Source organism: Felis catus, chromosome E3, assembly GCF_018350175.1.
Source record: "Felis catus isolate Fca126 chromosome E3, F.catus_Fca126_mat1.0, whole genome shotgun sequence".
Taxonomy (NCBI): domain Eukaryota; kingdom Metazoa; phylum Chordata; class Mammalia; order Carnivora; family Felidae; genus Felis; species Felis catus.
In genome coordinates, this window is record NC_058383.1 from 29,379,065 (window position 1) to 29,399,536 (window position 20,472).

Here is a 20,472-nt window from a genome sequence, read left to right on the forward strand (position 1 = left end):
TTCTCTGAGTAAAAGGACAAGTGACAATGAAACAGGAAAACTGTGGCATATTAGGTACCTCCGATTTTTCCCGGACTAGAAAGCACATGCCACTCTTTTGAGGTCACTTGATCCTGGCTCAATGGCTTGGTTTTTCTGCCTACTTTGTGGATTTAGAAATGGGCCGCACACACACACACGCCAATCTGCCCAGGAAAACAAGAGAACTGAGAAGTGGGCTAACCTGTGTGCTCTCCTAGCACCCCAGCGACTGTATGTGATGGTGCAGACGAAGGGGTGAGCTGCGGCCCGTCAGGCCAATAGAGTAGGGTGGGGTGGGGAGGAGAGGCATTCTGGGAGAAAAGAGTGATGGAGGGACAGAAAAATGTGACCCGCTTCTGGACACAGGGGAGGGGGCCTCACTTGATGGAGAGGTCCGACTGGGTGGGACGAGATGAGGAGGCAGCTTTTGGTCTACTGGAGTCAAGACCCCTATAAAGACTGTATTTGAGGAAAGGGACCTCGACGACAAGGGTGTGGCTGTGGTGCAATAATGCTGTGGATAGGAGAAAGAAATACTGTTGAGGTAGAAGTGACAGATCTGGTGACAGGACTCGGTGACAGGTTATGAGGAGGAGGTCAGGGATCAGCCCTATTCAGGTGTCCGCCATGAGTCAACAGGTGGACAGAGGTGCCCTCAAGTGCGACAGGACACTGGAGGAGTGGGTCTCATGGGAAGGAGAAGCCGGCTGGTGTCGCCAGGTCAAGGACTGCACAGGCCTGCCTGGAACCCGTGAGAGAGGCTTGACCATCCCTCACTGGACCAAAGTACACATGGGTTTCTTCTTTATCTTTTACGCATGTGTGCTCATTTTTACTCCTATATTATCATTTACTTTCTCACTTTTTGGGCTGTGAGCTCCTTGCATGCTGGCATAATACTATGCATGCTCAAATTTCTGCAAAACGGAATTATTTCTAATAAAAAAATTAAATAATTTCATCTCAAAAAGAGCACGCACCCATTTTCTTTTTAAAAACACTGACTCATGTCTGGGAAGAGGGACCTTTTACCTTTTCCATCACACCTGTATGTTATTTCAATTTCTGAAAAGGACAATATCCTACACTCTTTGAAATTACTTTTTTAATGTTAACTTAGTGATATCTCACTGTACAACACTTTCAATTTTGTAGAACACTGACAGAAAACAAAGAAAGGAGACATTCCCAGAGAAATCAAAATAGTTGTAAAACTCAAGTGCTTTTACTGTAAAGCTTTGTAGCATTCTTTATTTCAACTGCCTATTTGTCTCTCCCACCATGGCTCAATAAATGTATTTTATTTAGGTCAACAACAGAATCAAGATTGCACTATTACATTTTGTTAATTTTTGCTTACTTTGAAGGAGCTTAGACAAAGCCTATCTGAAAAGGGAGAGCGGCCAGATTTTGGCAAAAATCAAACAATAAATAACAATGCTAGCAATCTAGTGATGGTCCAGGGATCACTCTGTATATCTCCACAGTGCCTTAAGGAACCAATGCATTCCATTTGGGGGTTATTAGTTTATAGCTAATTATAAATTCTATCTGATGGGAATAGTTCAAATGGTATTCTGCTTAAGAAGGCAGGGAGGCAGATAATACTCTTTAAATCCTTGTTGCATAATAATGTGTCTATGAGATAGATGCAGGACACTGGGGGTGAGGTATGAAAATGATCCAAATAAGGATTCTATCCCCCAAAATCATTACAGCCTAACAGTGAAGATAATAAAGATACAATAGCAAAAGGTAAGGGGTGCCTAGGTGGCTCAGCCAGTGAAGCATCTGACTTCGGCTCAGGTCATGATCTCACAGTTCGTGGGTTCGAACCCTGCATCGGGCTCTGTGCTGCCAGCTCGGAGCCTGGAGCCTGCGTCTGATTCTGTGTCCCTCTCTCACTCTGCCCCTCCCCCGCTCATGCTCGCTGCTCGCTCTCTCTTGCCCTCAAGAATAAACATTAAAAAAAAAAACAAGACCAGCAAGACGTAAAATGCCATAGACAGACGCAGATCAAGTTATCGGGAACATACAGAGGGAGGAAATTATTCTTAGCTGATAGGGTCAAGTGACTTTCTTTAGGAAATGACATCGGGATTGGGTTTTCCCAGACTCAGCCTGCAGAGTTGAGGTGAGAGGAACATGGTGAGCAGGGGCGTGGAGTGGCGAGGGGAGAGCAACACCATCTTTCACAGAACTTTCAACACCGGGGGCAATCTTTTATCATCTGCGCAGCTCCATACAGCTGGCTCTAACCACCTGTGCCTAATGTGATGAAGGAGCTGGATTTTAAACAAAGTGTTTCATTTTAATTACTTTAAATTTAAAGAGCCACACACAGCTAATGGGCAGCGCAGGTACAGCACGTATGAGATGATTTCCAACATTCAGAAAAGTTCTGGCGTTTAGGGAAAGGTATTTGTTTCATCTCTCCTCCCCAGCATGGCCTGCTTAGAGGACTTCAGACAAAGGTGCACTATCTTCTTACACAGCCACGACCCAGCACACCGTGTCGATCCCCCCACGGTTTACTATGCCACCTACCATGAACTTTCACACCCTTCATCTCTACTGGGATTCACTGGCCTGTGACAGAAGTGGGAACGTGGCCCCCCAGTCTGGAAGCCTTCCCCCCGCCCACACCCACGGGCTGGACAACGCGACAGGAGCCTAGATGCCCCAGTCACCGAGAGGACCAGGGTGGCAGTCTGATCCACCTTGGGCAGTGCTGAGCGAGAAATGCACTTTGGTTCAAACGCTGAGTCTTGGGGCTGTCAGAGCAGTCCGTTTTGGTCAAAGGAAATTAATAGACAGCCCCGTTTTCTTTCTGTGGTTTTTATTCTCACCATTAGAGAGCTCTGGAAACTGGACATCCATTTTCCTGTTTAATTGTAACTAGCTGGTAGCACCGGCATTATGGTTCGTTACCTTAATAATGACTCAGATTAAACCACTCAATTGAATTAAAACACCTCAACTTATTTGATTTTTCTTCAAAATCTGTAATTATTACTTCTTCAGTTGTCAAGTCAGTGATTTGTAACGTCCTTTGGTTCTAGAACCAGAAATGAAATTTAAATCTCATCCATGTTGCACACAAACAGAAAATGTTCAAAGCCTTCTGTGGACAAGTCAAAGGCCGAGGCTCCCTGCTGCTGCTTTGACAAAACAAACTAGTCTAAGGAGAGTGTTCTGTTTTGAATTTCACCAGGAGAATCCACGATGCTTACGGCCAGCCTCACCTAAAGCAACTGATAATGAAACTCCCCACTACGCACACGGACTGGTATTTACCAGGAACTTTATATAAGCATTCACAAAGCTGCGAGGTCATAGGCTTCGTTATCCCAGCAGTTCTTTGGTATGTGATGACGACTCCTCGTAGGCTGATGGTACTTGGAACATCTTCCTCTTAACTTTTCAGTAGGTATTACTACCTTTTCTTGTTCAGGAGCTGCAGAGACTCCCTGAAGCCCGACACTATTTGCTAATACGTCTGCTTTTCCCCATAACAATAATTATGGCTAACCAGCACTGTCAATGGTAACAGGAATTCTGCGATATCCTAATGTAAGTAAGAAAGAGGGCAACACTGGACTCCCAAGCCCTTACAGTCGACACACGTCAGAAACACCACAGAGACCGAGCAGTGTCCATGCCGTTAGAACTAAATGGACCAAAATCCATCGTTCCTCATTACCTGGAAACTCGCGGTCTCGAAAGAAAAAAAAAAAAAAAACCACCAGCAGCCGTTCTTTCAAATAAACCAACTTTGCCAAAAAGGAGTGGAAAATGAAACGCTACTGATGTGAAATATCCTAAGTATTTTTAGTGCCCTTCACACGTGAGGCAGAAACCTTCAGACACTAATAGTCACTTGTCTATGTGTCTCTTTTGACAGAACGGCGTAGGATCTAATGAGACTCCAGGGCATTTTCGTGTTTCCACAACTGCTGCTGTGTCACTCAACTTTCACGGATCAATACAACTAACATATGGTCCGAGGCCGAAAAGCAGAGGAAACTCAGCAAAGGGCTGTCCCAACGTCGTCCTCTGGAGTCCGATGAGCTGACCACCGGTACTCATCGGCGGGCAGGGACCGTGACACCGTGAATTCCAGGAGTTCGATCTTGCACAGGAACGTTATTTTCATACTACTCCAAACAAAAAGGGCTCTCTGCAAAATTTCTCCTATTTTTTCCTGTTCTAATCAAACCCAGGTCTAATCTCTCTTTCACTGTCGCTAACTTGGAGGTAACAGATTATCCTTGATATCTACGGGTTTGCTTGTCCCTCCCCCTCCCCCGCCACCACCCAGCCCTATCTCTGGCAGAAAATGAGTAGAAATGCAATCTCTTGAGGTATGAAGAAAACCCTGTTCAATGCAGCTGTGATGAGAGAGACTAATTTGATCCAAACACATCTGTGGAGTGTTTTAAAATATGAAAGTTCTCTCCCTTTACCTCTTTATACCTGTGAGCTTATATGACAGTAATATTTCTCTATGTGATAAATATATATATATATATATGGAATTTTAAAAACTAAAATTTAAATAGAAGGAAAAAGTAACAAAGGGCTGCAAAAAAGACAAGAGGGATGACAGAATGGCATCAAATTGGACATCTCATAAAAAACAGTATCAGGTACGTACTGCTTTTCCTCCTTGTACAAATGAGGACAGAAATTAAGGCTCAGAGCAGTGAACTTGTCCAGGGTCACAAAGCTAGGAAATGGTGTGCCTGGGACCTGATCCCAAGTATATCTCACTTGAGAGTCCATGTTCTTGCTCATGTGACATTACGCTGTCACACAAGTTTAAATGGAAGGCACGGTCACAATCGTTAGGGAAACAACCTGTACCTTATGTAATCATGTCAACTCTGCTTTGCTGTGCTTGTTGGTAATTCTACCCGGTTTTCATATTTTTAATCCTTGTTTCCAGGCTCCTTTATCAAGCTCTGCGGTTGTGACATCTCCATTTTCCTCCACTTCCTCAGTTTTCAAGTAGCACAAAAATTGTTTTTAAATTTCAGATATTAATAGGAGCCTAACACACGAACTTGACTTAAATGATACACACACAGCTAATTCTTAACTTTTTTTTAAGTTACAATTTAAAAACCTTAAGTTCCCTCAGGGAATCTCTAGAATGTGTCCTAAAAATCCCACTGGTATCGATTTTAGAAGAATCCACAGTAAGGCTTGCTGCGCACAAGCAGAGGCGACCCCATTGTTTGATTCCTGGTAACAGCTATTTATACATGATTGTGTTTGTTTTGATCGAGAGGTTTTTTTCTACCCGTACTTAAAAGTAGTTCAACTTTAAAAAGTCCCACTGTTGTTTCTTCTTACTATCTTTCAATTCTGTAACAATCCCTACCATCACATTCTCATATTCTAAGTGAGCAAAAAAGGGGGCAATATGCTTTTGGAAGAAGCTCAGACTCCTGCTCAGGCAGGTAAGTCTACATTTACTCTCTGGGTCTAGGAGGTGAGCAAGAGCGAGTGGAGAGGTGAGGGGGTGGCAGATGGCCGGAGCTGAAAGCAGATAAAACGAAAAGAGGATATTGTGGGGTTTTTTTTCTCCCAAAGAACACTAGAAAATCAAACTTCGAAGTCAACAAGCATGGCGAGGGGTGGCCTTCAGGATCCCAAATTCAGGAAAAACTTCATGTCAGTAGGTCCTCTATTTCCTGAACCATGGCCCTTGCTCTCCAGCTGCTGCAGCGGAGCACAGATGGCACCAGTCTTGCCACACTTCAGTATATGCCGGGACGGGGGACAGCAGTGCTCACACCTTTGGCCATCTTCTCACGTCAGTCACTGAGGTGCTGTGCAGTGGCCATCAACAGTGATCGCCGGCATTCACAAGCTTATCTTATGCCTTGTTAAAAACCCCCACGAAACTAAGCAATGCATTTTTAAAAAACAAAACAACACAGAATGATGCACTGAGCATTACAACCAAACAAACCAATCATTTAAAGACATGCTTAAGAAAGCAGTAGCTACCTTCCTGGCTTTAAACAATAAAAACCATGAACGTGTCAACTGGAAAAAATTAATTTTCCTGGAATTATGTGTTTAAGCCTAAAGCAAATAGTGTGCTAAAGACTATCGAAAGGGAAATGGCCTCTCCTAAAGGGGTGGGGGCGGGGGGCATGAGAAAATGCACGAAATGGACCTGGCAGGATTTCACTGAAATCAGGGCTGGCCTGCTAAAGTCCCCTTTCGGCGTGAAACCCTGCAACACGCCTAGAGGTCTGTGAGCTAGGGAATGGTTGCAGAGAGCCACCGAGGACAGCACTGCGCTTTCATTTCCAGGAACTCGGAGCGTGTGAGGTACAGGAGTGAGCACAGAGAGAAGACACACCGCACGGTAGGCAGACGGGCACACGGACGTGCACAGCCTGGCCTACGGGCAACAGAGACCCGGCACTTGTGCCCCCGGCCACAGACACACTGACCTTCCTTGAGACTTTTCTGGTTGCTCCCCTCAAGGCATTCCTTCTCTTTGACTGGTTCGAAATCCCCAGCAGTTAAAATCTCCGGGAAGCCCTGTTGCTGCTTCTTGGAGCTATCGATCATGGTGAGAGGCTCCTGGAGACGGGCAGCATCAAGCGGGAGAAAAGCGCAAGGTGCAGAGCACGCTCCGGTCCGCTCCCCGGGTCCCGGGTCCCTCCTCGCAACGCCCCAGGCACCGGCTGATCAGGTCTCTAAGCAGCCGGAGGCAGCCATTCCCCTCTAGCTCCCAGCCCGACCCGCGCACACACACACCCGCGCTGCGCGGCAGGAAGCCCTCAACTCTCTCCACCTCCCACCAGAGACACCCGCAGGCACGATGCTGAAATCCCACCCCTTTTCCCAGCCAGCCCCCTCTCCCCTGCCATTCCGGCTGCCCCCTCCCCCCCCCGCCTCCCCCGCGCGCCGGGTCCTTCCATCTGCAGTTCGATGGTCCGAATCATCTGACAAACACTGAGTCAAGCGGTTAAAAATAAATCCTGTAGTTGTTAGAAGAGAAGACTTTGCTGATACCTAAGAAGACAAAGTGTTGCCTGCGGTCTCTCCCCGGCTCTCTCAACACACCCGCAGGCTGGGGGAACACTTTCTACCGGCCAGACAGGCACATTCATTACTCATTAAGTTCTCCAGCTAGACAAACGGCGGTCTAGGGCATCAGAAGGAAGCGGGTCTTATCTCAGCGCAGGCACCACACTCCAGAAACGCGCTACCAGCATAACCGGCTACCAGCGCACGCATCCCGCTCCCAGGGGTCTTTGGCCGGGGGCTTTGCCCCGAGTCCCGCTCTTCCGGGCAGAGCGGGGCTCTTGGTATCGGGGAAAGGCGCTGGAACTGCAGCTCTCGGCCGTCACCAACTCAGACCCGGGCAGCACTTTCCCTTTGTGCCGCTAGTCGGCCGAGAGAGTTAACATCGCCATGATTGTGCGAAGGGAAGGTCTCCTCCCATGGATGAGAAGCAGACGCAGCGGGAGAGCTTCTGTCTCCTACGGAGCGGAGCGGAGTGGAGCAGATTCGGCCGGCCAGCGGCCCGAGTTTAATCTCACGTGAGTCATTTAATCTCACGGGCACCCCTCCCGTGAGTCACAGACTGCTGGCTGTGGGTGCCGCTTGGAGGGAACCACTAGGTATGGCACTTCCAGGCAAACGTGGAGAGGAGCCTGTTTTCATACATATCAAATACATATCTACCCATAGCTACAGCCAAACCAGTCTGATTTTTTTTTTTTTTTACAGGTTCAAAGTATGCTCCTTTGCAAAGGGTTCCCATAAAACCCTTTTTATGTAAGAGCAGTGGATGGGATCCTCTTCCATGAGGGCTATATTTTGCTCACTTTTTTTTATAACCAACATCCAGCAAACTGCTAAACTAACTATTAGTTTTCAATAAAACTTGTTGCATGATTGAGGGAACGAATGAAAGCTGAAGAAGCTCCAACAGGAAAACTTGTTTTGATAATACTCAAAATTCTAAATCAGTCCTAGATCAATGACTATTAGTCACTGATTTGAGATGAAATGTTCTCTAAAAGAAGCACATTCTCTCTTTAGAATATACACATACATTTTGAATGTGCATCTGACATGATCCTTCTGTGGGATAAAGAAAGGATTACGTTTTTGAAGCCAGAAAAATCGCTATCGTCTTCACCACTGAAACACAAATGGGGACTGGATGAGGATTCTGTCCTTTGTCCCTGGGTCCAGGGCTGGCATGCACTAAACCCCGTGGTGTTCTAGAAAGATAGTGATCTACTCTCCTCCAGCGTCTCTCGAGAATGGGATTACACAACACATGACATGCTTCTTGTCAAGTCAAATTCCTTCTGAAGCACCGTAAGCCCGGTGCTGGGAGTCTAAACCCCCACAGCACAGACAACGCTGAGCTTATCACACACAGTTCGCAAAAATGTGCTCAAAGGCTCCACTACTATTTCCGATTCTGAGGCCTCTGTTCATCTACGTTGACTGTGTCTGCATCTTTAAAGGAGCAAAAAAAGTAACCATAGTTTTTTGAGGACATTCTTTAGGTCAGTCGCCTTTTTAGCAGTTTGGTGAAGTTTATCTCCTCTAACCCCCAAAAGCCCTTTCTGACCACTATGATTTTTGGTTCATTGCAGACATTTTTACAGACGCAGCCCCAAGTTACAAAGCTTCTAAGGGGCAGGTCGGAAATTTAACCAATCTTAGCTCTCCAAAGCCTGAGTCTTTGATCTTGAGACAGGTTTTAACAGCAGAGGCCATAACTTTTATGGCGTCCTAGCAATTCTACTCCTGGTGAGGGAGAAGGAAGTCGACATAACCATATCAGAATGTTTTCGTGAAAGCATTTCAACTTTCCTGAAATTACTATTTCCTGAAATAATAAGAGCAGGAGCCAAGTCTGTTGAGTGCTTACGGTGTGCCCCAGTCCAAGTGCTTTCCATACGTCATCTCATCTGTCCTGCTGCCAGCCTGGGAGTTCAACACTATCGCAATTTACAGATGAGGAAACTGGGGCCTAGAAAAATTGACTATTTTGTCGGAGCTCGCATGTCTTCTACGTGGTGACCGGGATCTGTGACAGGTTGCTTGGCTGCAGAGACTGTATTCTTAATTACTTTTCTAAAAAGAACAACAACAATAGATCCTAATATTCTCTTTCTCATAAAGCTGCTTTTGAAATCCCGCTCAACTGTGTTCAGGCCGTAAGTTTAGAAATCTGAGTAGATACGGAGCTCGATCAGCCACGTCAAAATTCTTTACTGGCTGTGTGTGCCTGCCTATGTGTGCTGAGTGGGTTAAAAACTGAAACAGTTCTCTTTTAAGGATCTTCTCTAAACTTATTATTTTTGTATCTGATAAAGATAAAAAAATCTCAATAAGGGAACACATTGTCCTGCTGTAGGTTTCTATCTCAAGTCTTGCTTCTGTAGTCTTGAGAGAAAATAATAATTTCCTTATTGGTAAATATGCCTGAAAGAACGTTTATTTTGTTATTTTTAAAAATCTGAAATAATTTCAAATTCACAGAACATTTTTTTCCTGAACCATCTGTGACAAGGCTCTGACGCGATGCCTCTTTACCCTAAGCACTATGGTGTGTAATTCCTACAACAAGGACATTTTCCTAGAAAGCCCCAATATTACCATCAATATCAGAAAATTAACACTGGTTTATCACCATCTAATCCACAGACTCAGTTCCACTAACTGTCCCAACAAAAGGATCCAAACAAGGATCATGCGTGGCCCTGAGTTATTTCAAGTGTCTTTAGCATTCTTCCATTGTGAATAGTTCCTCAGTCTCTCTTAACTCTTCTTTCCTTAAATTTTGAAGATTACAGACCAGTTATTTTGTAGAATCACCCTCGGTTTGGGTTATCTGGTGTGTCTTCATCATCAGACTCACGATCAGGCTATGGCAGGAGTATCTTGGGCAGGAACATCACAGAAGCAGTGATGCGTTCTCTGCGTCCTGTCAAGTGGTACGCAAATTCAATTTGTCTCATAAATGGTAAGAGTTATTTTGATGAACTGATTAAGACGGTACCGGGCATGTTTCTTCATGGTAAAGTTAGTTTTTCTCTTTGTAACAAATTATTGTGTGGGGCTGAATTATTTATTACTATGATGGTCGCCAAATGGTGATTTTGAAAAGTCTATCATTCCTTCTACGTTTATTAGCAGCACATCCTACTGTAAGAATAAGAATTCCCTGTATCTCGTTTATGTTACCTGTTTCTATCACCATGGACTCCTGGGCTCCTATTTTATTTAGTGGGGGAGAGCATGTTCCTTTCATTTATTCTGAGGCTCAGATTCTTGCAGATTCGGCCAGCGGGGGCCGCTTCAGGCTGGCTTCAGCTCCTGGCTGTCACGGCCCATCCTCTGCGTACTTTATTACTTCCCGGTACAAGGCATCCCGGACTCTTTTACTTGTCCCACCCCGCTGAGAAAGCAAGGGCTGTGTACCAGGTGCGCTCGTTGCTTTTGGGGTGACAGTGTTCCCAGGCCTCCTTTGGAGGAAGTTAGGGAATATGTCTGTGAGATTATGTGTGTGAATGTACACACACTTACTTCTCTCTATATTTAAGCATGTATGTCTGTATTTATTTATATATGTTGAAAACCACGAGTTTGCCCTGATGCCTCCAATTCTGATCCAATGCCAAAGGTTCTTTCTCAGTTTCTCTCTTTTATACATTTGTAACCCCCTTCTCTGACAGCGAGGCTCTGGTCTCCCACGGTCTGTGCACTCCGTTCGCAGATATCCTGGTCACCTCCTTACTATCAATGATGACCAGACCCGACGCAGGTGTCTCCTCACCCCATGTGGGCTCGAACCCTACCCTGGACTGCTGCCCCCACGTAGCTCAGCCCCACAAAATGTCTTTTGGATTCAATCAGGGACAAAGGGACGAAGGATGTTTGCATTCTCTCTGAGTAAAAGAAGCCCACAGTTATCAAGTGAACTGCTTTCAGTAGGTCTGTCCTTGTTCGTTACTACATGTACTGCATCATCTTCAGTGTCATTTGGCTCTACTGTCGTGGGGGGCATTTAACTTCAAATGACAGGTGATTAGAGTCACTTTGGTTGTGATAAATCTGCTTCCAGAGTCTTTGTGTGTACACACACGTAAAAGAGAGCTGTTTCAGTACGAAAGACGGTACCGTAAATCAAGTCATTTTCCCACTACTCCAAGCATAGATATTTAATAAGCGTGAGAAAAACTGTGTGGCTTGGAGACCAGGAATAATCCAGGAAAGGCTTCAGGGACTCAAAACAGAAACAAATGCGGCTCAAGGGACCTCCACAAAAAATTGGCAGAGTCAACGTATGCTCATAAAGCTGCTGATAAAAAAGAGATCGCTGTGGAAGACACCGCGCTTCGATAAAGACAGACTGGACAGTACCACCGATCGGGCAACTCTTCCGCAACCTAAGAGGCCGAGGGTGATGAACGCTGTAATTAGAAGCAGAACGGAAACAGGTTGCTAAATACTGTGTTGTGCTTCTCCTGTAGCCCTTCTGACAACGGACTAAGAGAAGATGCCTTTCCTTTTCACCTCCAGCATCCTGGGACTTTGAAACAGGGCCTCAAGGAGCCTGTCACTGGAGCAGGATGAAGGTGCATCCTGGGGCTGGCCTCCACAAGGCCTGAGCCACGGTGTGGCACAAGTCAGGCACAGGTGGACAACTAGACTGGATGCATGTAGAGGGAAAAATGGCAGTCTAGGTTACGCCTAATTTTTTCCCCAAGGGTACCGTATTTTTAGTAAAATACAGATATGATCCTTAATTTTCCTTCTTTTAAAATTATAAGACCAATATAAAAATATTGTATCTTTTAAGGGTGCCTGGGTGGCTCAGCTGGATGAGCACCAGACTCTTGATTCCGGCTCCAGTAATGATCCCAGGGTCATGGGATCGAGCCCACATCAGGCTCCAGGCTGAGTGTGAAGCCTGCTTAGGATTCTCTCTCTCTGTCTCTCTGTCCCTCTCCCCAGCTCATACTCTAAAAAAAAAGAAAAAAATATATAGTATCTTTAGATAAATAACTAAATGGTTATGATAAATTCTAATAATTTTATAATTATTAAACCCAATTTAATGATCCTGGTAATTAAAATGATATATTTTTGTTAAAAAAAAAAAAAAGGACAGAATGCCATCTCTGAAATCAGAGGACATATCCCAAAAGTCCTTCCTTTTTTTTTACATTTTAAATACACGGATATCAAATGTGTAGTACTTCAGATATAAAGAGATTAACAAATAAGCCCTATGGAAACCACTATTTTATAAGGAGGGACAAGTTTTCCTGTTATTTCTCAGACGAAGGACCGTCAAGAGTCTGAACAATTAAGTACGGGTGTAAACGAATACTACGATTGGGTAAAAGAGCCTGATAACTTGGCTTGTAAAGTGTGTTCACGCTCCTGAGGACAGGAACCTCGGCAGGGGTGTTCGGGACTGGAATGTGACCATCTCACCATCGGTGACCACTGATTAACCTCCGCTTACGGGAGAGGCAGGAACTTCGCCAGGGATGGGCGAATGGCAGGGGAGGCCGAGGAATGCGATTCCTAGCTCCTTCTAAGTCCCCGTTACGTAATGATGGCATCAGTCAAGAGCAGTGTTGGGTGCACACAAGTGACCAGTGCCACGGGTCTCCTCCTGCCCAAAGCTGCAGTATGGATGATGAAGAGATGACAGAATACACTTTATCAGCTTTAAAAAAAGTCATCCAAATCCCTGCTCCATTTCCATTTTTTTTAACGTTTATTTATTACTGGGAGACAGAGAGACACAGAGTGTGAGCAGGCGAGGGGCAGAGAGAGGAAGACACAGAATCCAAAGCAGGCTCCAGGCTCTGAGCTGTCAGCAAAAAGCCCGATGCGGGACTCGAACTCACAAACTGCAAGATCATGACCTGAGTTGAAGTCTGTCGCCTAACCAACTGAGCCACCCAGGCACCCCTCCCCCCCGCCCTGTTCTATCTCTAAGCTGGACCATTACTTATGAACATGTGAAGATTTACAACAAAGCTTTCCTTAGATCATATATCTTCAGAGTAGTGTTCCATGAATTCGGAGTTACAGAATAGAAGGGAGAATGAAACGGCCGCACCTTCGAAGGTTTGGCACAGACAGAAGGGAGGAGGGAAGAGTGAGAGGGTCAAAGCCCAGCAAAGGCGGGAAGACGCATCATCAAGCTACGAGCAGCGTGATGCTGAGGTCAGCACTTGTAGTAACAACCCTGTCTACCGGAGTGTCTCTTCACCTTTTTTGCATCATTGTTCCCATCGCCTGGTCCTAATCATTTTCCATGAAATTTTAATACCACAGATTTACTACGTATCTGTTTACGTACTTTATGTGTATCTGTGCCTTACACATAAGAGAAGTGATTTTTTTTTTTTTCCGCCCATCCCTCAAGAACCAATCTGTGCCCCTATTGGGAATGCTCAACCCACAAGAGGGAAAAACCAACGTCCCCTGTTCTGGTGAGGGAAAAAATAGTAAGAAAATAAGAGTGAGCTCTATGTAGGAAACCCTCAACGGGAAAATAACAAATGTCCCCCACCCGTGATAATGATTTTTAGGTCACAAGTAAATTTAACATACCTTTGAGGGTCTTAAAGATCTTTCGATCCTTAGCAGCTCTGAGGTAGGGGACACACGCACTGACATTTGTTTTAGAAAGCAAAGAAAAGAAACTGCAGTTCAGCTATGAAATACTGTGTTTTAAAGCTGGCCTGCTGGTGAACGCCTGTCTTTAATCCTGGTTTTCTGACTCCAACATTATTTTCACCAAAAGCAAAAACCTGTATGGGTTTTTTTTTTTTTTTCTTTTTGCTAAATCTACATATGATTTTCAAAGGCATGTAATTAAGGAAAGTGGGTAATTTAATTTCAGGGGGTGACAACATCCCATATGGATTTATGAAGGGTACAGGCAGGATGGCTTTGTGGAAAGAACATGACTTCGGAGGTGAACACAACTGGGCTCTGAGGGCTCGGAGACCCTGGAAAAGCGCCACCATCTCTGTGCCACGGCCACCTCGTCTACAGAAAGGCAGTGACAACAAGGATGACAATGGGTGTTTTCTGTGGTTATGAAAATCAGGGGGAAAATGCATATAAAGTACCCAGCAGAAGCATGACGGGCATTCCCCAAACAGTGCAGTCCGTGAGGACTCCTTTCTGGCATGATCCCCCTCATTGGCTATCGTCCGTGGCTGCACGTTTGCTAGGTTAGGGGTTTCTCTAGCAGGAGGCGCACACAGATGTCCGTGGGGAGCAGCACGCTAACCACACACGTGTTCTCCGGGTCCCACCACACCCGATCGGGCTGCCCCTGGGTCTGGGGAAAGTTCACAGGGTTTTGATTTGGCGCTTAATATCCTCTGGTGTCTTCCTCCCACTTTAGATTTCATTTATTAGTTTAAATTTGAAATTTTTATACATGCGGAAAAAACCCTGCCGATTCTTCTTCACTTCATTGGAATAACGAAATAGAAAAAACGCCCCCAGGTGACTGACCACGGTCACGCCGTGAGCCATAGGGTCTGAGAACTGAGTAGAACAAACACTCAGACACGGTCTCAGGAATCCAAGGATGTATTCTCCGCTGAGCTCTTCGTGGAAATTTTTAAATTCTGTGGTTTTGTTTTGTTAGCCTTGAAAAAACGATCCTGAGTCGCCATGTAAGAGTGAAGAGTAAAGAGAGCTGGACATCGTGGTGACAACACACGCGGAAGCCCACAGAAGGCAAAACGGTGCCGGGCCAGCAGCGGTCCGAACAGAGCACAGGTCGCGGGGAAGCGCGCCGACAGCGCGCCAGGCAGCCCAGGCTCGGAGCCACAGGACGGCAGCGAGCACCGCGGTCGGGTCCAGCAGCAGCCACTCTGGGGCAAACACGCATCGTGTCACAGCCAACTGACACTGATGCGAATTTCGAGAGCTTCACAGATTTTACAACTGATATGTAAAAGTGTTTCCGTTTTGTGGTTGTGTTAAGTGCTACTAAACCTAAGTGTATACTTTTCTGTATGCTTTTATACGTTTATGGTTGTACACAATTTAGCAACATGAGACTAGTAAAAATTAATTCTAGTAATTGTTTTTATTTTTCTTTATTTTTTAAACGTTTGTTTGTTTCTTTGTTTGTTTGTTTGTTTAGAGAGAATGTGAGCAGGGAGGGGGCAGAGAGAGGGAGACAGAGAATCCCAAGCAGGCGCCACGCCGTCAGTGCAGGGCCCGACGTGCGGCTCAAACTCACAGATCTCGAGATCATGACCTGAGCTGAAATCAAGAGGTGGATGCTTGACTGACTGAGCCACCCAGTCGCCCCTCTAGTAATTGTTTTTAAAGGGTCAGTACCTTTCTTGAGTTTGTGAAATACTGCTTCACCATACAACTCAAACGGGGAGAGGGGACCCATTTACTCTGCTGCTTGGCTTCCACACAGTTACCCTGAGGAATTAAACATTTGCCATTACACAATCTGCCTGGATATCCAACCTGGCCATCTCGGGGGTCCTGACACAGGTGGAGGTAAAAGAGTTCTAGAAGACTGTCCAAATCTAACATGAAACCATGTCACACTGTCACACGTGTTCCAAAACGTTTCCTGGGTCTCTTCTCAAGTTTATTCTGAGTTAACTGTGCCACTGCTTCAAATCATTTCCATTTTCTTCAAGACCACACTACATCACCATCCTCACACCCTTCTCAGCAAGTAGCGTGGCCCCTAGATTTCCTAATACTGAGGTCTTCACACACGAGCCCCACTCTGCCTTCCCACTCCCGTTCTGTCACCTGTCTTTATGGAGAAGTTTTTTTTTTTTTTAAGTTTATTTATTTTGAGAGAGAGAGAGCGAGCAAGCTGGAAAGGGGCAGAGAGAGAGACAGACAGAGACAGACAGAATCCCAAGCAGGCTCTGCGCTGATGTGGGGCTCAAACTCACGAACGCTGAGATCATGACCTGAGCAGAATTTGATGAAGAAATAATCTTTCTTCTTGCCCAGGGGAATCCAGACACTTTGTTTAGGGCTGTAGTTCCTTCCCACCTACTTACCAAACTGTGATCAAGAAATTATACTTCTCCACCAGGATCCTTCGTACTTACCAAGATACCCGCATTTCCCCCTTTTCCCCACATTTCCTAAGATTTTGACTATTTCTGAATGTTCTTCCTTAGCAATCTTATCCTTTGCACTGGTACCAACCATTAACTCCAAACGTCCACCAACACACAGATCAACACAAACCCTGCCTCCGGATCATCATGCACTGACTTTCTAAATGGCAGTTTCTAAATGAGTTTTCCTTCCGCAGTTAAGGTATCCTTGATTTTAGGATTACATGCTATGTACTGAGGACAACATCATCTATAATTTTATAACATAGTCTTTGCCTGACTTTATATTTTTTTAAAGCTTGTTTATTTTGAAAGAAACAGAGACAGAGCGAGCGTGGAGGGGCAGAGAGCATAGGGGAATCCCATGCAGGCTCCCCACTGTCAGCACAGAGCCCGAAGTGGGGCTCGAGCCCACCAAACGGTGAGATCATGCCCTGAGCCAAAACCAAGAGCCAGACGCTTAACTGACTGAGCCGTCCAAGCGCCCCTCTGTGCTCGACTTTAATGGAGAAACAAAGATTAATGCTGCCTGAATGAATAAGTCAATGCCACTGGACCAAAACTCCTTCGGGCCTCTCTACCCACCTGATTCTGCTCACATTTGTTAGCTTGGCATTAAAACCACCAGCGTTTTGTCTCCTGATTTCCTGAGCAGCATTACTAACCCTGACAACGGTCCTTACACTTCAGCTAAATCAAACTGCTTCATATCCCCGAATACGCTCTGAGTTTTCCTGGTCTTTATTCAAGCTTTTTCTTCTCCTTGAAACTCTCCATCTCTGCTGGAAACAGCACTCAGGCACTCTTCAAGAACCATGTGCCGCATCAGTCACTTTCAGAAACTTTCCAGGATGTGTCTCAACGCTCCCAAGGAGTCCGATCTCTTTCCTCTGCTCACCGTGACCACTCCTGGTACGGGCCACGGGAGGACTTAGCATTCTGGGAACGATGATGACATGATGCCGACTCTGGTCACTAACAGGGATCTGTTGCTTACTGTGTCCTGAGCACAGACGTCACGCGTGGTGACGTCATGTCAACAACCCTCAATAACACCATCTCCGTTTTACCACAAGGCACCAGGAGGTGAAATAACCTGTCCAGTGATACAGCTTTTAAGGAGCAGAAGAGACACTTTTGATGTAGGTGGCAGGCTTCTGGCCACTAGCTTTTCTCCATGGGTTCTGGGAACAAATTAAGCCCTAATGCCCAAAAGCACCTACTGTATTAAATTCTCTCCTATGTATCGAAAATGACACTAGCTAGGTCTTCCTTGGGATAAGTGAGAAGACTAAGCACATTGGTAGGAATCCATTTTGTCACGAAACTTGGCTGAGAAAGACAGGATGCTTTTAGCTACTGAATGGTTTTTCTCAATGCCTGTCTAGATAGTTTGCACATTCCTGATACCCCTTCACCATTTTAGTAAATTTTACGGTCTTCAAAAGCTGGAACTTCACCTCATTCACCTTTGTATTTCCTGTGAGATCTGTTCCAGTATTTTAATCATGTTCACAGGGTCAATTTCTCCTTAAATGACTCAGTTCTGACATTTAGTAGTCCAGGCTGGACAGTAAGTATCTTCCTTAAACTAAAACTACCTGCTAGTTTGTTTGTTTGTTTGTTTGTTTGTTTTGGTTGTATCTGACAGACACTTAAAAAAAATCACTATTACTAAGGTATAAAGACAATCAGATACATCAATTTATTTATTTATTTTTATTTTTTTTAACGTTTATTTATTTTTGAGACAGAGAGAGACAGGGCATGAACGGGGGAGGGGCAGAGAGAGAGGGAGACACAGAATCTGAGGCAGGCTGCAGGCTCTGAGCGGTCAGCATAGAGCGCGACGCGGGGCTCGAACTCATGGACCGCGAGATCGTGACCCGGGCCGAAGTCGGACGCTTAACCGACTGAGCCACCCAGGCGCCCCCAGATAGATCAATTTAAAGTGTATATGTGTGGCAAGTTTTGATGGAGGTATACGGCTATGAAGTCATGGTCACGTTTGAGATACAGAACATTTTTGACATTCCTAGAAGTTTCTTCTTGCCCCTCTAGAGTCCATCCTTCTGCCACATGTAGCCCCAGGTAATCACTGATCTGCTTTCTATCACTAGAGATCAGTTTGCCTGTTCTACAATTTCAAGTGAATGGTACCATATAATGCACAGGCCTTTGTGTTTGAATCCTTTCACTAAGACAGGACTCTGAGATCCATCCATGCTGCATGTATCAGCAGGTGGTTCCTTTCTACTCCAAAGTAGGAATCTAGTGTATGAAGACATCACATTTTGTTCATCCATTCACCTGCTGATGGACATGTGCATAGTTTCCAGTTTTGAGCTACTATGGATAAATCTGTTATGAACATTTATGGTATAAATCTTTGTGTAGATGTTTATCTTTTTTTGTATAAAGGCTTGCTCAGATAGTAGGTGGATGCTTAGCTTTTGAAGAAACTTTATTGGCAGCTTTATTTTTAAAAGCCCAAAACTACAAACAACCATCCATATGCAGGTGACTGAACAAGTAAATTGTGGTATATCCACAATGAAGTACTATGCGACAATAAAAAAGAATAACATACAACAATATGGGTAAATATCAAAATAATTATGCTGAATGGAAGAGGCCAAACAAAAAGGAACACATGTATATATGACTCTATTTTTGAAAAAATGCTAGAAAACGCAAACTAATCTATAGTGACAGAAAGCAGATCACTGTTTGATTGGAGACTGGTGGAGAGAGGAATGGTTTACAAAGGGGCATGAGGAAATTGTTACGGGTGATGAACATGTCATCTTGATTGTGGTGCGGTCAAAATTCCTCAAGTTGAATACTTAAAATATGTGCAGTTTATTGTATGTCAATTATATTTTGATAAAGTAAAAAAAACCCCACACTGATACTTATGGGAACAGAGAAATTCCTTTATGTAATATGATAATTGTGAAACAGCCTATTTACAAAACTTGAATACAACTGAGGATTTATGTGGGTGTCTAAACTCTAAAACAACTGAGCCAAGATTGCTCTAGAGAATCTTAAAAACAACAACAACAACAACAACAACAACAAACCCACTCCAACCAACAAACCCATTCATCCATTAAAATAAGTAAAATAAAATGAATCCCACGTGGGATATGATAACTGAATGAGGTTTCACACGCCTGCCGGAAGTGCAGCCTGGCGCGCTGTGACTAACGGGCACGTGTGAGTCTGGTGAACCGGCACATGTAACAGACCAGGATGTGGAGAGGCAGTGATCCTGAACACAAAACACAGAATTCAAGTTAGAAACACTGCATGTGACAAAGAGGACACCTCTTAATGTGAAAAGCCATAATCAACAAGACTGTAACAGCTATGACGAAGCACAAAACAACGTAACTACTCTCATACAATACAAAGCCCAGGAGGCACAACGGGACGCTGACAGAAATGCACAAAGAATAGCAGACGTTAATCTGTCTGTCTCAATACAAGACAGATGAAGTAGACAGGATAAGAAAGTATATACAAGGCCAAACCAGCATAACCAATAAGGAGATCTTATTACTATGCAGTGAACTTTATACCTTGATGACATAGAAGACACATTCTCAACTACACATGGAATATTTAAAAAAAAAAATCACCTATTAGGGCACAAAGAAAACCCGAGGAAGTTTCATAAAATAAAGAATATAAAGAACACTCCAATCTCAATGTAGTACTAGAAATTATTAATAAAATAGAAAAAAAAAACTTTTTAGTAGCCTGCCTACCCAGAAATTAATAACATCTCCTATTAACTCGTAGAGAAGAGGAAAAACCCAGACTGAAATGAAGGAACTTCTCGCCAGAATCTATGGCATTTGTACAAAGTAGTGATCAGAAAAACATTTAAAAATGTCTATAAAAATAAAACCATCAAAATCCTAGGAGAAAACAGGCAACAACCTCTTTGACCTCAGCTGCAGCAACTTCTTACTAGACATGTCCCCAAAGGCAAGGGAAATAAAAGCAAAAATGAACTATTGGGACCTCAACAAGATAAAAGCTTCTGCACAGCGGAGGAAACAAACAACAAAACTAAAAGGCAACCGATGGAATGGGAGGAGATATTTGCAAATAACATATCTGATAAAGGGTTAGTATCCAACATCTATAAAGAGCTTCTCAAACTCAACACCTAAAAACCAAATAATCCACTGAAGAAATGGGCAGAAGACATGAATAGACACTCTTCTAAAGAAGACATCCAGATGGCTAACAGCACACGAGAAGATGCTCAACATCACTCACT

The 20,472-nt window shown here is 44.5% G+C and overlaps 1 protein-coding gene and 1 long non-coding RNA gene across 11 annotated transcripts in view; one reads left to right on the top strand and one right to left on the bottom strand.

The window, feature by feature from the left end:
• Nucleotides 1-20,472, bottom strand: part of MRTFB (myocardin related transcription factor B) — a 128,655-nt gene that overhangs the window by 76,247 nt on the left and 31,936 nt on the right. Inside the window, exon 1 of one of the 10 annotated variants that reach the window (XM_006942314.4) lies at nt 6,495-6,866. The exons of 8 other annotated variants lie outside the window; for them this stretch is intronic. In XM_006942314.4, the coding sequence (XP_006942376.1) occupies nt 6,495-6,615 (121 nt within the window). In that variant the 5' untranslated portion in view covers nt 6,616-6,866. Of the gene's footprint in view, nt 1-6,494; nt 6,867-20,472 lie in introns of those variants that run through there. One more of the 10 variants, XM_006942313.4, reaches the window with a different exon arrangement.
• Nucleotides 6,976-15,151, top strand: LOC109495275. The gene is made up of 2 exons (XR_002150603.3): nt 6,976-7,592; nt 14,711-15,151. It is a non-coding gene; the product is annotated as an uncharacterized LOC109495275 (long non-coding RNA).